The 23,236-nt window shown below is 40.2% G+C and overlaps 1 protein-coding gene across 1 annotated transcript in view; it reads right to left on the bottom strand.

Annotated features, from left to right (window-relative positions):
- LOC136862731 (LIM homeobox transcription factor 1-beta) overlaps positions 1–20,755 on the bottom strand; it is a 263,477-nt gene extending 242,722 nt beyond the window's left edge. Inside the window, exon 1 of the mRNA XM_067138957.2 lies at positions 20,562–20,755. Within this exon, the coding sequence (XP_066995058.1) occupies positions 20,562–20,755 (194 nt within the window). The remainder of the gene's footprint in view (positions 1–20,561) is intronic.
- Between the last annotated feature and the right edge of the window lie 2,481 nt (positions 20,756–23,236).

Genomic DNA, 23,236 nt, shown 5'->3' on the forward strand with positions numbered 1-23,236 from the left:
CATAATTTTTACCTATTGTTGAGGGTCCCGTAGGGGATCAGTATGGTAGAGGAAGTCCAAGATATGAGTATAAGATGCTTATTTGATTAGATGTAGGGGGCAATAGTCACACACAGATGAAAAGGTCATTGCAGGATAGGGTGACGTGGAGAGGTGCAACAAAGAAGTCAAAAACTCTGATGTTCCAAAAACATACATAGCTAAATCAAAGTCTATCTTAGGTTAACTGTAGCTCTAAACTCAATTTATGCAGCAAATTATTCTTAAGTTATTGATCATTGAACAAATTCTTTCCTAAATTACTAAAATACCTTTTAAACGAATACCTTAAAATAAACTGGGCTTAACCAAACCTTTGGCCAGTGATGTTGGTTTGCTGAATAAGCAGCACAGTGTTTTTGAGATAGCACATCTCAGCGTTAGGCTCCAGTGCTCTGTATAAACCTGGTACATATTTCTCCACTGTTACAGACAATTCCCACAGAGAGAGTAGGCCATACGGCATGGGTCGTGTAGTAGTACGCTTGCATTTAGGACCTCGTGGGTTCAAACACCAATGTCGACAAACCTGAAGATGTAATTCTAGGATTTGTCATTTTCAAACCAGGTAAATGTCGGTGATACACCTTAATTAAGGCCACGAACTCTTTTAGACCTTTTCAATTACACAATCGCCGAAAGCACGCAAAAGTTAGAGCAACGTTAAGTCACTAACTAAAATAAAAATTAAGTCATCACAGTCTTTTCCAGATACTCTGAATTTATTGAAGCCTCAAACGTCAGAAACTAAAAATTGCTATTCAACCTTAGTTCTGGTTAAGTTTAAAACCTTTCATGTTAATTGATTTTCATTCTTCCTTTAAAACGATATTACACGAGAGATATAAGTCACCGTCAGTTTCAAATGCTATAACGTCTACTTTAGAACTAGTTAAATAATGAATATGTATGTATGTATGTATGTATGTATGTATGTATGTATGTATGTATGTATGTATGTATGTATGTATGTATGTATGTATGTATGTATGTATGTATGTATGTATAGAGGCTGCCTTGCCGAGGCGGTAAATGCGTGCTCGGTTCACACGAAAGGACGTGGGTTCGATTTCCTGTCAGGAAGCCGAAAAATTTATGAAACGAGATTTCCACTTCCGTAGGTGCACATGGCACTGAGATTCATTCAGCCTACATCAAAAATACACCAGGTTAATTCCCGGGAGTAAAGGCGGCCGGGCGAATAGCTAACCACTGTACCACATCAAATGCCGAGGTTACGGATAGTGGAACCCTTTACCTTCCCCCATGGCCTGTACGAAGGTTGCTTTACTCTATGTATGTATATTTCATATTATTGCAACGTGGTTTTTGACGCTTCACTGCATTCTACAATAAAGCTGTTGACATTGATCGCTTTCAAGGATAAAGATTTTCTCAGTGTATTCTTTGCCTTCAAACCACTGATAGATGAGTTGCGCAATTACTATGGTTTGACACTGTCTGAAATTATGATCAAGTCGGTTGTATGTGGAACCTTGTGTGTAATTGGACTAACATCTGCACATCCTTGATGGAAACACTTGTCTCTGCAGTCATTTTCAATTGGGAAGTTGCTTCTGTCGCAGTCAATGGTATGCGGATAGAAGAGCAACGTTGCCGGATGACTCAATTCATCCGCGCGAACACCCACAAGTACCCACCCAACCACCTGTGCGTAGAGCAGGTGATATATTAATTTATTTATTTATTTATTTATTTATTTATTTATTTATTTATTTATTTATTTATTTATTTATTTATTTATTTATTTTCACGGTGTAAGGGTAGCGAGCATGTCTCTTTCTCGGGGGCTTCGGGTTCGACTCCTGTCCAGGTCAAGGATTTTTACCTGGATTCGAGGGTTCCTTCGAGGTACACCTAGCCTACGTGATTACAAATGAAGAGAAGTCTGACGGTAAGATAGCGGCCTCGGTCTAGAAAGTCATGAATAACGGCCAAGAGGATATATTCTGCTGACCACACGTCACATCGTAGTCCGCAGCTCTCCAGGCTGAGCAGCGGCCGCTTGGTAGGCCAAGGTCCATCAGGACTGTAGCGCCATGGGTTTTGTTTTTAATAAACATAACAAACGAGTACCGGTACTATTGTGCTTCTCTGTAGGTTAACAACAGGCACCACAAAGAGCTGCCTACAAGCGAGTGGAACGGGAAGTGAAGGCAGGGGAGTTGTCAATGTTCTTTCTGCATTGCAACTAATAATACCACACCTATGTTCTCAAGCGAAATAGCACAATATGAAATAGGACGTCAAGATTTTGCAACCCAGTGTTTCACTCCACGCGGACTTGACGGGAAACAGTCATCCAGCATTCCCAAGTTTTCATTGGATACTGCAGGGCTCTCACTGGTTCGGCTTGAGTCAAAGAATATTTCCCTCTAGTCTACTAACGGGCCCGGCACTAGGCAAGGACCATTAAATACGTGTCGCACGGTAACATTTACAGTAGCACAATAATATCAAGATCGAGAATTGCACATATGAATTTTTAAAAAGGTGCTAATGGACCATTTCAATGTGAGAGTTGGGAATAGAACTGAAGGATACGAAAGGGTGATTGGTAAAGGTAGGGAAGATATGGAAGCTAATGGCAAAGGGAAGCGTTTGCTGGATTTCTGTGCTAGTATGCGTTTAGCAGTTACGAATACATTCTTCAAGCATAAGGCTATTCAGCGCTACACATGGGAGGCTAGGGGTACCAAGTCCAAAATATACTATATCTTAACCGACTTCGAATTCAGGAAAACTGTTAGGAATGTACGAGTATTCCGGGGATTTTTCGATGATACAGACCACTATCTGATCTGAAGTGAACTAATTATCTCTAGGCCTAGGGTAGAGAAGTGAAATCTGTCCGCAAACGAACAAGGGTAGAAAATCTCCAGGACGAGGAAATTAGACAGAAGTACATGGATATGATTAGTGAGAAGTTTCGAACAGTAGACAGTAAGCAGGTTCAAGATTTAAAAAGTGAATGGGTGGCACACAGGGATGCTGTAGTAGAAACAGCAAGGGAATGCCTAAAAACAACTGTGTGTAAAGATGGGAAAAGGCGAACATCTCGGTGGAATGATGAAGTGAGAGCAGCCTGTAAACGTAAAAAGAAGGCTTATCATAAATGGCTCCAAAAAAGGACCGAGGCAGACAGGGCTTTGTACGTAGATGAAAGAAACAGAGCGAAACAAATAGTTGTTGAATCCAAAAAGAAGACATGGGAAGATTTTGGTAATAACCTGGAAAGACTAGGCCAAGCAGTAGGAAAACCTTTCTGGACAGTAATAAAGAAACTTAGGAAGGAAGGGAAAAAGGAAATGAGCAGTGTTTTGAGTAATTCACTAATTCATAATAGATCCCAGGGATTCACTGGAGAGGTGGAGAGAATATTTTAAACATCTTCTCAATATAAAAGGAAATCATGCTGGTGGTGTTGCGAACATCCAAGCTCATGGCGAGGAGTAAAATGATGTTGGTGAAATTACGCTTGAGGAAGTGGAAAGAATGGTAAATAACCTCCATTGCCATAACGCAGCAGGGATAGATGATATTAGACCTGAAATCTTGAAGTATATTGTGAAGGCAGGGAAGAAATGGCTTCATAGAGTAGTAAAATTAGCGTGGAGTGTTCAGATTGGACAAAAGCAGTAATTGCACCTATCTATAAGCAAGGGAACAGGAAGGATTGCAACAACTATCGAGGTATCTCATTGATTAGTATACCAGGCAAAGTATTCACTGGTATCTTGGAAGGGAGGGTGCGATCAGTCATTGAGAGGAAGTTGGATGAAAACCAGTGTGGTTTCAGACCACGGAGAGGCTGTCAGGATCAGATTTTCTGTATGCGCCAGGTAATTGAAAAATGCTACGAGAGGAATAGGCAGTTGTGCTTATGTTTCGTAGATCTAGAGAAAGCATATGACAGGGTACCGAGGGAAAAGATGTTCGCTATACTGGGGGACTATGTAATTAAAGGTAGATTATTAAAATCAATCAAAGGCATTTATGTTGACAATTGGGCTTCAGTGAGAATTGATGGAAAATGAGTTCTTGGTTCAGGGTACTTACAGGGGTTAGACAAGGCTGTAATCTTTCACCTTTGCTGTTCGTAGTTTACATGGATCATCTGCTGAAAGGTTGAAAATGGCAGGGAGGGATTCAGTTAGGTGGAAATGTAGTAAGCGGTCTGGCCTATGCTGGCAACTTGGTCTTAATGGCAGATTGTGCCGAAAGCCTGCAGTCTAATATCTTGGAACTTGAAAGTAGGTGCAATGAGTATGGTATAAAAATTAGCCTCTCGAAGACTAAATTGATGTCAGTAGGTAAGAAATTCAACAGAATTGAATGTCAGATTGGTGATACAAAGCTAGAGCAGGTCGATAATTTCAAATACTTATGTTGTGTGTTCTACCAGGATGGTAATATAGTAAGTGAGATTGAATCAAGTTGTAGTAAAGCTAATGCTGTGAGCTCGCAGTTGCGATCAACAATATTCTGTAGGAAGGAAGTCAGCTCCCGGACGAAACTAACTTTACATCGGTCTGTTTTCAGACTAACTTTGCTTTACGGGAGCGAAAACTGGGTGGACTCGGGATATCTTATTCATAAGTTAGAAGTAACAGGCATGAAAGTAGCAAGAATGATTTCTGGTACAAACAGGTGGGAACAACGGCAGGAGGGTACTCGGAATGAGGAGATAAAGGCTAATTTAGGAATGAACTCGCTGGATGAAGCTGTACGCATAAACCGGCTTGGGTGGTGGGGTCATGTGAGGCGAATGGAGGAGGATAGGTTACCTAGGAGAATAATGGACTCTGTTATGGAGTGTAAGAGAAGTAGAGGTAGACCAAGACGACGATGGTTAGACTAAGTTTCTAACGATTTAAAGATAAGAGGTATAGAACTAAATGAGGCCACAACACTAGTTGCAAATCGAGGATTGTGGCGACGTTTAGTAAATTCACAGAGATTTGCAGACTGAACGCTGAAAGGCATAACAGTCTATAATGATAATGTATGTATGAAATGTATGTCCAAATCGAAAACGGTGAGAATGCCCATGTCTATGGCCAGGTTTCCGTAGTTCAAGATGGCGACAAACCACTTCATAGGCCTACATTCGTTTGGAGTTTATTTACTCTGTCCTAGTATATACTGTACTTTCACTGGATAATTGTCAATCTCTTATTAAATAGGATTGGAAGTTGGATGTGAAAGTATTATTGGTTTGCTCTGTAAAAAGTGTGGGAATTGTGGAGAAGTTCTTTGATGGAGCGAATATGTCCACGGAAAAGAACAGTGAAACTAAAAATTCGAGTGGAAATCGCGTGCTGCAAACTATCACAAATTTATAGCTGTTCATACCTGCTGTGAAGCTAAAATTGTACCGGCAAACCTACTCTAAAAGTAAGGCTTCGATCACATTGGAGGCACGCTTGTGCAAGTAATTTGGTGGCGCGCGCGTGCTCAAGCGTGCACATATAAACAAAATCTGCAGGAGAGCGACAGAATCAAGTTATGATTTGTCCATCGCCGCTCACACTGCCCGCCACGAGCAAGTGCACGCTTGCGCAAGCTTGATCCGACTTGAACCATGCTTGTTGCATATTCATTTATTTGACACTTTTATGCAAATGGCTTCTATCAGCCTCATTTTCCCATATTTACTTATGTATGTCTTGTAATGACCAGCAGAGAGCAGCACCTTCTGTGTTTAAACTGGGAGGTCGTTCGTTTTACGAGAGCGGTGACCTTTCTATCTTTGAAGCTCATCTTCTCTGCGTGTATGTGGCGGGTAACAACAATGCAAGCCACGATGGTTGAGGTGGCGTTTTTGTGTCATAAATATTCATTTAATGTCTTCAAGATTGGATTATTTACGCTTATCTTTTCTTATTTTAACTATTGATAACTGCAGGTATGTTGGTACTTTTTCTAATATTTGTTTTTTTTGTGATGATTCATTCCCAACTGTCACGGTTGATTGACATGCATCTTTTCCGCTCCGTCGTATGATATGTTTCGTGTGGGTGTGGCTGTGATCTTGTGATGATGGCAAAAGGGTCTCTGTGTGGCTACGTTTTGGTGCACTGCGTGCTCCCATACTTCGTAATCCCAAAATATATACGCCTCTCGTCTCGACCAAGGAGCTACATCCAGGTCGCACGAGACGCTCCAAGTTGATGGATGTGAATAAAGCGATGGTTCGCCCCGACCTAATAATATAATTGCACGGTGCACGCAAAAACTTGGAATATGGGAGACCTGTTGATAATGACCGTGGGGTCAAAAATTTATGATTTGCATTTGACTATGTTATTTGAACGGCCGTTCGCCTTTTATTTCGCGATACCCTCATGTGTGCATGCGAATGCTGGAAGCGTATGTGTTGGTGTGTGGAGGAGTGTAAAAGGTGGTATGTCGGTCGACCTGCCTTATTGTTTGTTAGTATCTGTGCCCCTTTTCGTTCTCGGCACAGATCTGTAAATTTATTTTTATCCGTGGCTGATACCCGCTCTAGTATTCGCCATGTTGGCTGCGTATTTATGCATTGGGCGTGCCTGTAGTATTCTTTGGATTTATCATTCTTGGTTTTGGTCCATGGAGGCTGGTTTTAGCCTCGCGCCGATATCTCCATTCTTCTTATCTGTCTTTTGTTCTCCGTGATGGGCGGATTGTTGTGTGAGCTATTCGTATTGTTGATTACATAATGGTGTAGTAAAGCAGTGTCGTGAATGAAAGGCATATTATCGTAAAACGGGCGACCTTATTAAGATGTGAGTACGGTAATTACACTGCAAATGATATAATAAAGGTGTGCTTGACAGGCGCTGAGCATTTCAAAATGTGTGATAATTTATTCAAACGAGTGTTAGCCTTGAGCTCACGCCATGATTCAGAGACGTTCATTAATGCAAGGTACGTTCCTGTTTACTATCATTACACTTCCTTAGATATCACTTATAAGTTCTATTTTCGGTCTTAATGTTTCATTTGAAAATAAATCTTAGTTCTAAGTCATTTTTCTTTTATTGCTAGGAGTCACCAATTACGAGGGGTGTTTCCAGCTCGGGGCGGTATTTCAGTCTTTCCTAATCGAAGATCCCGCGGCTCGAATTATTCCCTACGAACGTGTTGATGTCGAGGTTGTATGGATTAATAATATGTCTAGGGGTAGTTCAGGGGTCAGGGGGTTTGGTACAGACTCCATTTTGAAACATGAATATTTGTTTTGTAGTTGCAAGCGTGCGTGATCTCAGTTGATTTCTGACCATCGAGGCAGTGACAGTGCAGTGTTGTGGAGCTCCTGATTTGTGTGTTTACGAGTATATGATGGATACGGAAACGCTTATCGATGCCGTGAGAAGAAGACCGATTTGGGACGCATCGTTAAAACTTCACAGCAATAGGGACCATATCAAGAAGCTTTGGGACGTTATTGCTAATGAACCCAACGTTGAATGTAAGTACAATATATCTACTATAGCTAACTGGTAGTTTTGTGAACAGCTAGACCTCACTCACAATAAAATACATACAATACCTGTGAAAAGTTAAAAGAAATATTTCAGTAAACTACTTTGGCCTCACAGTACAAATACTTTCAACCACAAGGAATAAATGCCAAACGCATATGTTCATTGCGTAAAATAGTGTAAACCGACAATTTGTTGACAACAAGTAAAAGGTGGTGAAAAACTGAAGAGCACATGTACGATAAGTGATAAATTTTATTTTCAATACGATTAGGTCTTACCATGCTAACGGCATGAGTAGGTCATTTTTCTTACGTAAATTCGCTAATAAAGCCTAAACCACAAATTGATACAACAATAGAAAGGGAAGTTAAAAATAAATTCACGCTTTATACATTACTAATATGTAGTAATCAAATATGTCTCTTCACACCGTTTTCTGAAAAAATTCAGTATGAATACTTTAAGAATAGCACAAAAAATCACTTTATTCTTTGTCTATTTTCCACATTGGAAGTAGTGCTCAATGCGTCTCCGACATCGATTGCTTTTTTGGTTGCTCTGTTGTACCTACGTTGATCTACCGGTGATAGATATTTATGTTTCCTACCTCCAGGATGGTCTGTTAGATATTTGTTCACTTCTTCACTACCTTCTTTGTGTATGACAATGTTGTGTAGTAGGCACACACAATTTACAATCATATCCACATTGTCCGACGCACACTGTATTTCTGTTTTGAGTATCTCGCCATTCAGCCACTGTAATACCGAAGGCACATTCAGTAACTCGACGTACAGATGACAATTTGTAGTTCAACAATGTTTGGTGTTCAGTAGCAGTTTGGCGATTGTATGGTTTTAAAAGATAATCTTTCAAAGAGTAACCTTGATATCCAAGAAGAACATGTGGGATAGGAGTTGTTTGTGCGTTGTCTGAAAATGGAAGTGGTTTATCTTCCGGAATGATTGTACCTTCTTCTAACTGTTTGTACAAAGGCTTCGATTGGAAGACCCCGCCATCACTTTGACGGCCATAACCACCAACATCAATATAAATGAACCTGCATTTAGCATCAGCAATTCCTTGTATAATAATTGAGAAAAATGCCTTATAATTGTAAAACTGTGAACCAGAATGTGCTGGACATTTTAGGGGCATATGTTTGCTATCAATACAGCCCAAGCAGTTACGAAACTTCCAGATTCTCATAAACTCTGCTAGCACTGATTCTAGAGATTCTTTGATCGGCTCAGGCATGTGAACTTGATAACAACTTTTCCAAACAGCTTCACAAACTTCGTAGACAATCCCACTAATTGTGTTGTTAGCCAATTTGAAGGAAAATGCTAGTGATCGGAATGCAAGCCCTGTTGATAGGAACCTGAAAAACACCAAAAAATATGTGAAATTATCTACCTTCATCACACTTGTTTTTACTAGAGAATTAACTTAGTAACGTATTTCATTGCATCTTGTATTATTGTTCTGTACAGGTAGTGACGCCAAGAAGAAATGGAGGGCCCTTCGTGTAAATTACCGAAAAGAACAAACAGGCCAGGCTGCAGGTGATAACTGGAAGTGTACATGGGCACACTTCGACGATTTATCCTTCCTTAAAGACAAGTTTGTTCCTTGAAACACCTCGGGAAGCATGGGTCCTGGTTTGTACAAAAACTCCAAAAATGTGACACGACATTCTGAAAATGAAGATACCACCAACGATGGCACTCAAGATACAACCAGTGCGTATGAAAATAGTGAAACGGAGATGACAGTTATTGAAACAAATTTGGAACTTTCGATACCTATAACAACAGCCGAAACTCCTACACCTGCAGGTGGTGAAAACACAAATAAAAATCAACCTACGCCAACCAAAAGAACTTCTGAAACCCCACAACGTCGTAAATATTTAAAAAAACAAACGTTGCACAAAATGGTTATGTTAGAAAGAAAAAGTTTGAAGAGTATCTTAAACGAAGGTCATCTTCACAGGCGACTACACAAAATCAAGAAGTTCAGGATGCTGACTACCATTTTTTGATGAGCCTTTTGCCCTCTTTGAGAGCTATACCAGGTTACAGGAAACTTGCGCTAAGGCGGAAGATTGAGGAATTATTTCTACAAGAAGAGGGGTACAACACTGTGGTCGAGTTTAACTATAGTCCTCAACCATCACCAATTGCAGGCTCTTATGAAAGCGTGGTGTCACCTGGTGGGCAATCAGATGTAAACAGTATTGGAGGTCATACGAATGCAGGACCATACGAAGATGCAGAGCTTATGCAGTTGATCGCAAGATATGGGGGAAGTGTTTAAAATAAATTATAAAAATAACTAAATTAAAATTATTATGACTTTCAATGTTACTTAATTGTATAACATTAAAATTCAAAACATTACGTTCTTACATTTTCTTATATTCTTTGATTTAATGTAATAAAGGTTTTGACCAAGCATATTCTAAAGCAGTGTTTTATTTTCCATACCTGATGTCCAGGTTATTTTCATAAACTATTCACTGAAAATATATTCAATTGGCACTTTTTAACGGTTACAATTAATACGTTACATTAACTTTTTGGGAGAGAAAGGCCTACAACATTTTTAATATTGCCAGATTGAATATCATTTGTAAATTCATCAAAAGTATATTTTAGTCAATAGTTAATAAATCTTCAAGTTTTACCTCAACGTAACCATGAGCGTCTCCTCATGTGATACGCACTTTCGGAAATTAGATTGCCTCCTTATTCTAGGTGTGATTTTGTCCAGTATATAGTAGAAAGTGTTCGGTATCATTCTGAAGAATTCAAGAAACTTATCAGGCTGTCTAAGCAAATCGTTGAATATACGTGCATACTTTCCATCTTCCTCTCTGTCCAAAAAATACTCGTTCACCCACTCTTCCTTGATTTCCTGCTCATCCAAAAATAAAAACGTTAAAACAACATTTTCCAAAACAATGTCATCATCGTATGACATCTCCATTTCGACTGACCTGTTTATAATAATTAACTTGCACCTGCTTTCATTTATTGTAAGCACATTGCTGTTCACGCCAGCTTGCGCACACGCGCGCCACCAAATTACTTGTCTCGAAATCCAGTGATATCTGATAACATTATGTTTTTTTCGTGGGAAGGTAATGTTGTGACATCGTGTATGTCGTTGATATGGGAAATCACGGTGTGTTGTTGTATACCTGAGGTCCGAAGGCGAAAAGCGAAAAAAAGGATTTTATAAAAGTTGTTTGCCACGAGAGGATTGCGGTTAGAAAAGTCTTGAAACAGAAGAATCGATTGTTCCGAAATGATATGTTGAAATAAGAGTTGTATAGATGTTGAAGGCAGAGGAAGCCTGTATTTCATGTAATGCCGCCGTGAGGTGCGATGAGAATGAAGTTTTAAGACAGGCTATATTTGTTGATAGCGAAGAATTTTTGAGACAGGCCGTATGTGGCAGGCTGTAGTATATTCCGCTAACAATCCGGAACAGCTGACCGAGTGAAGGTTGGTTGGAGATAAGTATTGCGAGATGCACATTAAGTTTTCAAGTTAAAATCCCGTGTGAAAAACAATGTCTGTTGAAGATTGTAGCTCGTGGTAGTTAAATCCAAGTGACTAGTTTACGTAAAGTCGGCCTAATGAATATTATATTATACGACCTCAAGGGTAGAAGAGCATTCTGAATACACGGTTGGTTATTAGACTGTAATGACAACTTTCCAATCAGTAAATTTCATAAATTACGAGACGATAATTTATCATTAAATCGGAAACATTGTGGGATGAGATATTGGACGTTATTAAAGCGATAGTTTGGCTGTGTAGATTCATTGGATTTCGCTTCACTGGATAGTCATGGATATGGATTTGGAATAGTAAGATGGTAGGCGATTTTAGGACCTCACACTAGAGTTACGTTGTGGATTTTTGCGGTGGTGGTGATGATTACTGTTTTGGGCGATATTCACGTAATCTTAGACGTGTGTTGAAAGTCATTTTTTAAACGTCATTGCGTATGTCGAATTCGTGTTTGAGTTGTGGATTGCGTGCCACGCTTTATTTATTTTCAATTTCAAGTTTTATTAACAAGATAGGGACTTAGTTGCATTTCCCGACTTGCGTTCATTCTGTGGCAAGATTTGTTTCATTGTGTAAAATTAGTTTCGACAATGTTTACAGCTAAAATATCAAAGAGTGTGTTCGAATTTACGATTTCGCCTGACATTCTAGAGGAAGCGTAGACAACCCAATTTCCGCCCGACAATAGATTTAGGGCGTCACATGTTATCCTAGGAGTATATTGATGATAAGACGTCCTAGTTCACGCTCAACGATAGGTTTAGGAAGGTGTGTGTATGTACATAGAGGTTAGTGTTAGGGTGTGCAGACATTAGGTAGGCCCGACGATAGGTTTAGGATGTCGGCTGTATATACTCAAGTCTTAGATTATGTGTTTTTGCGAAGTGACTAGAACGATGGTGCAGTAGTGTATGCAATGCGAAGAGTGTTAGCTAAGTAACATTCAGGACATGTTTGCGCACAGCTTTCACAAGCTGGAAGGTGTTTACCTAAGATTATGGAACCACTAGTGGCCTGAACGTGAGGGTTGTCCAATATTTGGTACTGAACTAACTGTGATTGAATATTATTGCAGTGTGCCACGCGTGTTTGAGTTCATTGAACTTCAGTATTTTACTTCATTTACGGACTTAATTGTTTTGTCGTTCTGACGTCCGTTTGCTTTGCTAGTGTGCGTGTTGACACTCAGCTTATTTGTGTGAGACTTGAGTTACGAATGTGGGTTCGATTCGTCAGCCGGTAATATATTTTATTTTTTATTTTTCGTTCTTTCATTTTATAATACGTAGTTGAGTGTGGTCGATTAATGACTTTGTAGGTAGTGTGTTGGGACAAAAAAATAAGTAGATGGATCTGCGATAGTAGTCGTTGTTGTAAAGGAAAGAATTATTGTGTTGTTATTTTAATTTTACAATGTGGACTTGTAATTTTATTAAGCGTAACGTAACCGTTTATAACCTGAAAGTTGGTTTTGCAATAATATTTTCCAAGTGATTTGCCACTTTTTATTTAACTTCAGTGTTTGGCATTACTTCTAAATGCGTGATGAATAAGTGTTTCCTGCATTTCGCAGTTTGGTTCCTTCTGAACAGCTGTTTGGGTGATGCACGTTTCAGCAATCGGGATTATTTTATAACTTAAGGGCGTCACGAGGTGACAATACATGGTGGAATTTTATTTTCAATTGTGAATGCTGCTGTTAACTTGTAGTGAACACCATGCTTTCCAGTAATATTTCGCAACCCATCCAAAGCAATTGATAGTCAATTTGGTTCGATTAAGGGTCCATTCGGCGGGTGTTCCCATATCCGATAGGGTATTTGACTAGTGGATAACCTTAGTTAGGAGTAAATCTGGCATTCTACTTGTTGAAGGTCAGATTTTCCACGGATCGTGTGGATTAATTCTCAGTTATCGTTTGGATCAATAGGTGCCCGATTTTCAGGTTTTCTTTTCACTTTTTCAGTTTCGCCGTCCACTAATCTGTGATATTTCTATTTTTCTCCGAAGAAAGTTCTTCGATACTGTAATCAATAAAACTAACGCCATGCAATGTGACTGCGTTTGAAACATGGAATAATTACATTTTTCTTGATCAAGGATTTTATATAAATGATTTTTTTTTTGCAGTTAAATGATTCAATAAAAGTTAGTAAGCACATATTTGCTCCTCATTTCAAGTAGTTAGGCTCTCTTCTGAACCCCATTGTTTGGTTAAGATCGTGACCGAATTATTCCCGCTACGACCCCAAGATTTAAGAGTTCGATATTGCTCTACTGCAGCAGCTGTGGCTGACCAACGATGGAATGGTAAGTCAAGGGTTCAATATATTCGAAATGCCAGCAAACTGTACGTAATGTACATAAGAAACGACTCGCTCCATTCGGAACGCAGAATGAATATTCACGTTATAAAAAGGTTTCAAACCATAATTTCCGTCATTCAGCCTTTCACCTTGAAAAGTTCAGTTAAACTGAAGGTAGGCCTATATAATAATAATAATAATAATAATAATAATAATAATAATAATAATAATAATAATAATAATAATAATAATAATAATAATAATAATAATACATTTATACCAAACACTAAATACTGAAGAAAAACTGACGTTATAAACTGTACACCAATTTGACGAACTAGTAATTAAGAGATAACCATACTGATGACAATAAGTTTTATCTTTACGCTAGTGTAGATATCGTGTTCATAGTCGTATCACCTACAGTTTTACGTGGAATCCGAAGCACAAAGATCCCACATACATCGGTAGGCATTTGAACAATCGATGCTTCGGTGAGAAAACCAATGAAGCTGTCACTCAGCTATCACGTACCCTCTCTGAAACCAGTCAGTGTTATCCTGCCATCTTTTGCGAACTGGTTTTCACTATTCTGCAGCCGAGACAAAGAAACGTTTATCTCTACTGAAATGATGTCCTACCAAACCAAAGCCATGGTGATAGATTCCTAATGGACCTTGTCCTACTAAGCGACCGCTGCTCAGTTCGAATGCCTGCAGATTACGAAGTTTGATTTTCTGGACGGAAGTCGATATCCCACCATCTGATAACTCCTTAGTTGTTCTCTCGTAGGCTGAACGGACCTCGAACCAGCCCTCACATCCAGGTAAAAATCCTTAATATCACCTTGAATCGAACCAGGGACCTCCGAGTAAGAGGCAGAGTCGCTACCGCTAGATCGCGGAGGAAGCAAAATTAATGTTCTTCGGCATACTTACATTTACAGGTGCGGTTTTACAGTATGTGGAGTAAGGAAATATGTAGGCCTACTGGCAGCCGGTTGTGGTGTACTAACACTATACGTTCCCGCATTTAATGATTGTTTCATAAGACACACGGTGCCAGAACTTCGCCCTGAAATGGATTCCTTGGCGAATCTACAAACAGGGGCACATCCCATCAAACTCCAGATTATTATTATTATTATTATTATTATTATTATTATTATTATTATTATTATTATAACAAGCATCAAAAATTATTAAATCACGTTAAAATTAATAACAATATTGCAACAATAACTATAAAATAATATTGTTTGATGTAGCAATATTGAGTTTTGATAATCTAGTTAGACCGTACAGAGTGTCTAGTTGCCCTGATCTAGACATATAAAACATAAATAAACATATAAAACAAATAAAGTGTAATGTAATCTAATCTATGAACCAAAATTCAACCCGGTTGATAACTGTTAAATCCTAGTCCTTGAAACATGTAAACAAGCAGCAAGCAAGCAAGCAGGTAGTACCAACAATTTCTCTGATGTAGCTGATTACTTTCTCGTGAGAGGGTGCCTTTACCGTTACCTACATTATGGTTAATTCCATTTTGCCTTGCCTCTCGCAACTTCCATCCTCATCAATCACGCCGACAATAACCTACCTCGGGCCCTCCCTGGTTGAGTGACGGAGAGTTATCAGTCACGACACCTTGGAAACTCTCAGTGCACGCAATCGCCTGTGTCATGAATTGATTGGCGCTAATATTCAAGCAATATATTGCTGGAACAAGAGACACATTTACAAATCTGATCTCGTTTCAACAGTCTACTTTGCAAACCTCAGGTCAAATATTTTAACATCGAAGTAAAAGCCAGCCAGCAAGTAAGCAAGCGTATTATTTAACGTGACTGTTAGTATCGCGATTATTATCAGGGCACCTCCAGTTTAGGTGGACTTGGAACCCAGGGACGGAATTTTCATTTCAAGAATCCGACAAGCAGTGACCGAGATTCGAACAGCGGCTGCCTTGCTGAGAAAGCAGTGACTATACCACCCAGCTATCACACCTCTTAGAAATATGGAATTGGCTTATTATTATTATTAATATTATCATTATTACTATTTTACTATTTGCTTTACGTCGCACTGACAGGGATAGGTCTTACGGCGACGATGGGATAGGAAAGGACTATTAGTAGGAGGGAAGAGCGGCCGTGGCCCTAAAAACCACGGAAAACCATCTGTAGGGCTGCCGACAGCTGGGTTAGAACCCACTATCGCCCGAATGCAAGTTGACAGTTACGTGACCCGAACCAGGCAGTCGCTCGTTCGGTATTATTATTGTTACAAGGAAAATGTACTTATTTCTTCCCAATTTATGGGTTGTCAAATATGACAAGGTATACCATATCAACAGTGTTAAGTAATAATAATAAGTGACCTCTTGATCGCTAATATCGATACACCTAGAAGGAAGCTACTACGAACCCCAGATTTCGAAGGTGTTTCACCGAGAATTTTGTCATTGATTCTCTGGCGTCGGTTAACAGTCCAACAACTTAAGCGTTGGAAATTCTGTATTATTATTATTATTATTATTATTATTATTATTATTATTATTATCATTATTACAATTTACTATTGTTCGCTCTTTATGGCTCAATAATTTGAAGTTTTTCGGCAATTAGGATTGTCCGTCGTCTACTATCGTCCCATCTTGCCACTTATGGCTTGACAAGTCTTAGCTTTTTTTCTGTTCTTTTTTATAGCCACTGTCGCAGAAATGATCAGAGTTAAAAGAGAGTGACACTGTTTAGATATGTTTTACAACAACAAATTAGTAAAAGTTTCTTTTTTAAAGCACTCATGATATGAATTGTTTTCTTAAAGATTTATTTACAATGTTAATTTCACAAGTTTGCCATACCTTTTCTTGGCAATTTCACGAATTACTTTAATTTGTCGTAGAACAGTCTAAAATAAATTCTGATTAACATTTTAATATAATGTATAGCATACCTACGTATGACCATGAAGTGAAAATGAAATGGCGTTTGGCTTTTAGTGCCGGCAGCGTCCGAGGACATCTTCGGCTTGCCAGGTGCAGGTCTTTTGATTTTACTCCCGTAGGCGACCTACGCGTCGTCAAGAGGATAAAATGATGATGAAGGCGACAAATACAACCAGCCCCAGTTCCAGAGAAGTTAACCCATGATGGTTAAATTTCCCGAACCTGCCGGGAATCGAATTCAGGACTCCTAACCAAAGACCAGAACGCTAACCATTTATCCACGAAGCCTTACAACCTTCAAATAAATATCTACATTATGAATTAAAACATGACCGAACAGGTTAGCCAAGTGCGTTGCTGCACGGCCAGTTCTGGTTGCTAGCTTAGTACTCGGAAAACAGGTGGGTTCGAATTCCCCTTCGGTTATCCTCAAAATGGTTTTCCGCCGTTTCCCATTACAACTCCAGGTACCTTTCTGAAGACCACGGCTGCTTCCTTCCCGTGTCTAGCCCGTACAATTACACCTACACCCACATACGACACCCTCACACAGCAGTACATGTAGCTCACCCCCATGGGTGGTTCCGGGAATAACAGCTATAGAACAGGCGAGCCGAACATACCCTCAGAAACTCCTGGCACTTAAAGTTATACCCTAAAAAATAAAAACTATGAACTATATCAACGAATTTTCGTTCTGTGATACACGTGCTGCGGGTCAGTATTTTTTCCCCTCAACGTTGTCACATGCAATAACATCTAGCAAAAAATGAAATGGCGTATGGCGACGACAAGTTCGGCTCGCCAGGTACAGATCTTTCGATTTGACTCCCGTAGGTGACCTGCGCGTCGTGATGAGGATGAAATTATGATGAAGACAACACATACACCCAGCCCCCGTGCCAGCGAAATTAACCAATGATGGTTAAAATTTCCGACCCTGCCAGGAATCGAACCCGGGACCCCTGTGACCAAAGGCCAGCACGCTAACCATTTAGCCATGGAGCCGGACTTACTCATAGATGGGCCACTGCTGAGCTGCGAGCTGCTATAGACCTTCGACATTCTTAGAACCTCTCCGAATGTTAAAACATGTCACTGCGTCCAATATGGAGCTCCCGGAGTACTTTTCCTTTATCCTGTGGTGTAACATCACCTAACATTATAAGCATCGTCCCTTTCTAGTTATGCCGCCTAAAATAAGCTACTACGACAAGGAACTGCACAATGCTGCAAGCAGTGTATCTGAACCACGATGTTAATGTTGACAGTAAGAATTCTGCCCATTCGAACATCCAGTGTCGATCTAAATATAATAGTTACGTACGTACACGGTGCAAAGTTGCATGACTGAGTCGGTCACATTCAATGAATAATTAGTTCTATGGATAGATGACTCCTTGTCTGAATGATCAGCGCAATGTCCATCGGTTCAGAGTACTCCAGGCTTGACTCCCTTTCTGTACATGGCAGGGCTCAGGCTATGAAGCCTGCTATTATGCCAAACCATATAATTATGCACCTGCATAAACATAATATACTGAACATTATAACTACTTAAAAAATAAGTTAATTATAATTTAAAGTTAATGTGAAATGTAATTTGTATGAAATGTAAAGCATCATAAAAATCATTTTAACATTTTAAAATTAATTTATAATATTTACTATTATTAAAGCTATATCTCGAAAAATATAAACTATAATGTTTCTAACCTTACATTGACATTTTATTCATTTAACTTAATAATCTAAAATGTAAGGGTACTTCTAAGAGTAAATCAATCTGAGTGTAGGTAAAATTTCCAGCACATTCTTCTGAATAGCTTTAGGTTGCTTATGTCTCTAATTTCAGCCGGGAGAGAATTCCAGGAACGTATGGTCCCCGGTACAAATGACTTGTTATACGTACTACTGTGATGAGTGGGGATGGACAGCAGGGTTTGTACTGATGACCTTGAGGGTGTTCTGCCTGAGGGAGAGAGGTAGTTGAATGGCTGGTTAATTCCTCTAACTCGGGGAGTGAGTGTTTGTGTTCGTTACAAACAAACCATCACATTATCAACCAAAACAGAAACACGCAATAGTGAATACATTACTCCACACGCAGCTTCATGAGCAGAGGCATCCGGACGTAAATCCGAGCGTAATACGCACATAGTGCCGACCTTGTGTAATTGGCATAAGGCCAAGAAGAAGAAGAGAGTTCTGCTGATAGGCGAACTGATTTCGAGTGTAGGCCCATCATAGTATATAAGGGGCTGGCTTAGAAGTCTGTGACCGGTTGGCCCAAATTGACTTCCGGCGACTGGATGTGTAGTGTACTGTGCTGAGTGCGTCCGTTCCAAGCTTCGTTCGTTCGAGAAGGTTTTCATTCCCCACCCCACCTAGAGGGTTACGCCCTCTCACCGGCCAGGAGAGGTGACGGGGATAAGGAGAAGCGTTATATGAAGGAGAGGGGTAAAGCTGGGTTTGAAAAGGGAGATGTGGAGGAATAGCCTCCTGTCTAAGGGGGTTGTAGTGGTGTATGAGCTTTATTGACAAGAATGTACAGTGGTACAAAGACAGAATCATGTTTTACAATGCAGAGTTACATGGAGTGATAGGGGAAAAGATGGAAGGCGATGAGATGGAAGGTAGAGGAGAAGGTAGCAAGAGAGGTTAAGAGAAGACGGAAAAGATCGGTTGAAGGCGGGGATGGGGAAAATGAGCTGTGGGAGGGTGGAGTGAACCAAAGACGTTGTCGAGGTGAGTGAAGAGGAGGAGCAGAAGGCCGGGGACGCCGACGGGGTGAGGGAATACGAGATTGAGGGCGAGGAGGAGAACGAGATGGTTCCACACGATAAGTAGGCCAAAAAGTTGAAGTCCATGTGTGAGCAGGTGATTGACGGCTTCAGGCGTGGCGAAGTGGAGACGTACCAAAAACGTAGGTCCAGTGGAGTTGTATATCCTGGAGGTCCCAGTGACAAAAAGTCCAGCCGGATGAAGGGCAGAAGTGATGACATCGACTGGGAGATCAGTATCCACACCACAGGCGACACGAGTATAATTGGTAGTGCAGTCAGACGGCGGTGGCGATGGTGGATGCTCAGGAACCGTAGAGGAATCAGTTGCAGCTTCGTCGACAGGCAGTTGCTGTGAGTCGGACCGTTGAGCATGGTGTTGAGGAGGAAGAGGAGGAAACGTCATGACAGGGAATGGATGAGACAGAATGGTAGTGGTGGCAGGAACGGTAGAGACGGCAGAAACGACGACGGTAGTGGTGGTGGTAGCTGGGACGATGGAAGAATAAGACGATGTCAACGGCGGTGCAACAATTGTAGACAGAGCAGGCGCTGGGTCCATCAGCTGGGCGGGACAATGTGAAGTATATATGTAGGCCGGTCGAGGGAAGTGCAGTGGTGATGCCATTTTCGAAGAGAACCAGGTTGGAGTGGATCGAGGACGTAAGTAAATATAGCCGACTTCCAATTGTGGTGTCAGCCTTTGTGCTTTGGGCTCGGCGAGTTGCGAGTTACAGATGAGGCGTCACCCCGGCCGAAAAAATAGAGAATCTCGTTCCAAGCTGAATGTCATGGGACCGATAGCCGACACAACCGGTTAGTATTTACGAATGCTTAAATACGATAGAGTTAAATAACTCATCTTCTAACATCCTGGTGCCCCTTAAGATAGTCGGTAAGAAGAATGATGATAATAATAATAAAAGTAATTACTAATTACCATTATTAGCCTGTATGTGGATTATAAATGCATATTATTATTATTATTATTATTATTATTATTATTATTATTATTATTATTATTATTATTATTATTATTATTATTATTATTATTATTATTAGAGTTAAAATTCCAAACTCACAATTTTAGAAATGCATTTGTGTGGTTTCCCACTTTCCCTCCAGTTGACTGCTGCCATGGAATCTAGGCTAGTAAGTTACTCTACAGGTATAAGTCACGGTTAATTTCTTTCTAATTTCAACCCCAATAAATTACAAATACACACACGAGTACAAACTTGAGAACTATTACATAGTGCATAGATTATCAGATAGATTTCGCACTATCAATTACACGACAGTGTAGATAAAGATGCGGTAAAAGTATTATTTTCATTACTAATTACAGATGAGAGTCTTTCTTCATAAGAGTAGCAGAAAGAAACCGTTCAATCAACATACCTGTCGTAGTCGAGACGGCAGTAGAGTTTTGAATCCCGAGTGAAGCAGGTGTGTGCCAGTCGAGCTCCACATATACAGCATTGCAAACATCGCTCATGGTACGACACGTCAACAACCCTCATAATGTATCGGTCACAGATCGGGCGGCAGCACACTCCACACAAAGCGGCTACCTTCCCACGGTCATCCGCCATCTCCTGAAACAGACGAATACTAACATCTTAGTTTTATTTACTACATCCGCTGAGTTATCATTTGCAGCCAGAGATCGTGTCAAGTGACAATTCCGAGGAATTCCTGAGTTTCCTCTTCTATAGTGACTCTGGAATGAAATTTTAAATTGAGAACCGATATTTATTCTCCTGCAACTTGGAATGACCGGGGTTCGTAAGGCGTATTCCATCAATGATATTACCTAAAAGAACTAGTTTACTGGTTCCCTTCCTATGTTTCAATAAAACCTGCTGCATTGCTCTGTTGTTCACTGAACATGAATGAAAGAAAACTGAAATAATGGAATAAACAAAACAAACATACAAAGAAACCCGTGGCTTACAACATATTAGGGCCTTGGCCTGCCAAGACGACCGCTGCCCACCCAAATACACTGCGTAAACTGAAATGCCATGTGGTCAGTGTTACGAAATACTCCGCCGTATTGCTTGGCTTTCTGGACCGGGATCACTGTCTCTCATATTAGACAACTCCTCGGCTGGACTCGCGAAGCTGAGTGAAGCCCTTTTACCCTCAGCCCAGAACTAAAACCCCTGGACAGGCCGGGAACCAAACCTGGGACCTCCGAGTAAGACGTAGTTAAACTACCTCTGCCCACGGGGCTGGCTCAAATAATAGAAGCTTTAGGTAAAATCTATAAGAATTTCGTAGCATATTCAAGTCTATTGTATCTCCTGACCACTCCTCCTAGTAAACATGTCAAGTTTCATCAGATGATCAATCTGTGAATGGACAAGGAATTAAATGATTCGTCGCACAAAAAATCATTCGTCATTCTGCACACCCTTACTCAAGTCCGTGGTGTTAGAAGACCTGAAATGTTATGTTACTTCTCTCTACACTGTCTGAACAACAACAATGTCGTATTCCAAAGTTTTGTGACAGTACAAACTTGTGACAATCAGCATGCGCCAAGAAAATAAAATTCCACACACACATAATACAAATTTAAGAAATGAAATTAAATATACTCTCTTCGTAGTTAAAAATAAATGACCGAGAGAGTTGGCCGTGCGGTTAGCAGCGCGCAGCTGTGAGCTTGTATTCGGGAGTAGTAGGTTCGAACCTCACGGTCGGAAGCCCTGAAGATGGTTTTCCGTGGTTTCCCATTTTCATATTAGGCTGTACCTTAATTAAGACCATGGCTGCTTCCTTCCCACTCCTAGCCCATTCCTGTCCCATTGTCGCCATAAGACCTATCTGTGTCGGTGCGACGTATAGCAACTCGTAAAAAAAAAAAAATGAAAACCGCGAACAACGGCCGAGAGCATTCGTCGCAATGACCATACGTCACCTCATAATCTGCAGGCCTTCGGGATGAGTAGCGGTCGCTTGGTAGGCCAAGACCTGTCAGGGCTGTAATGTATGGGGAGGGAGAGGGTGAGTTCTCGGAGTTATGGAAGAGCTAATTTTAAATTAAATCTTGAACACAGATTCACAAGGATTTCAAAAGAACAAGAACAGTAGTTTGGCTCTATATATTGTTGTACTTCTTGTATGTAACAGTCTATTTGCCTTGAGAATAATAATAATAATAATAATAATAATAATAATAATAATAATAATAATAAAATCTATACGAATTTCGTAGCAAACAGCTTATCATGTGAATGGACAAAGAATTTATTATTATTATTATTATTATTATTATTATTATTATTATTATTATTATTATTATTATTATTATTATGTTGCCATCCCCGTAGTGTGCTTGCATCTTGCTCGGAAGTGTCGGGTTTGATTCCTGGCCGGTCCAAGGATTTTAATTCTGGTCTGAGGGCTGGAACGGGCTTCACTCCGCTCGTGAGAACAATTCACGAGGTAACGGATCCGGTGGCAGAAGCCAAGCAATATGGGTAAAGATATCGTAATGTTGATCACGTGACATTCCAATATGTGCACGCCATCTGGTTGGGCATCATTCGTATTGGCAAAGAACCTTAATGGCCTATATGCGGCATGGGTTGGTTTTAAAAATAGTGTTATTTATTCCACGCACTTTCAGTTGTTATCGATTTTACGAGAAGCAAGGGTGTCCAAATTTTGTCACGCGGGAGTTCTTTGACGTGCGAGAAACTAATGACATATTTGTCGCCTGTAGACACCTTCAAATGCTAGCAACTTCAGTCGGAAATGAACCCCTCTATTTTTGGGCAGAAGGACAGTAACTAACTCAGGTAGGCCCTTGAAGATGAATAATGATATATTCAATCCAATCATTCAGCTCGTGTCCGGCTACATGGCTAAATGGTTGCCATTCTGGCCTTCGGTTCCGGGTTCGATTCAGATCCAGATTTTAACTTGAATTGGTTAAATCGACTGGCTCGGAGGCTGTGTGTGTGTGTGTGCCATCTTTATAATTAGAAATAATCTTTGGTAGGGCCCCTTCCTCACGGACATGCAGGTCGCCTATAGGACGTCTATTAGGAAAAGACCTACAC

This window comes from Anabrus simplex, chromosome 2, assembly GCF_040414725.1.
Source record: "Anabrus simplex isolate iqAnaSimp1 chromosome 2, ASM4041472v1, whole genome shotgun sequence".
Classification (NCBI taxonomy): Eukaryota; Metazoa; Arthropoda; class Insecta; order Orthoptera; family Tettigoniidae; genus Anabrus; species Anabrus simplex.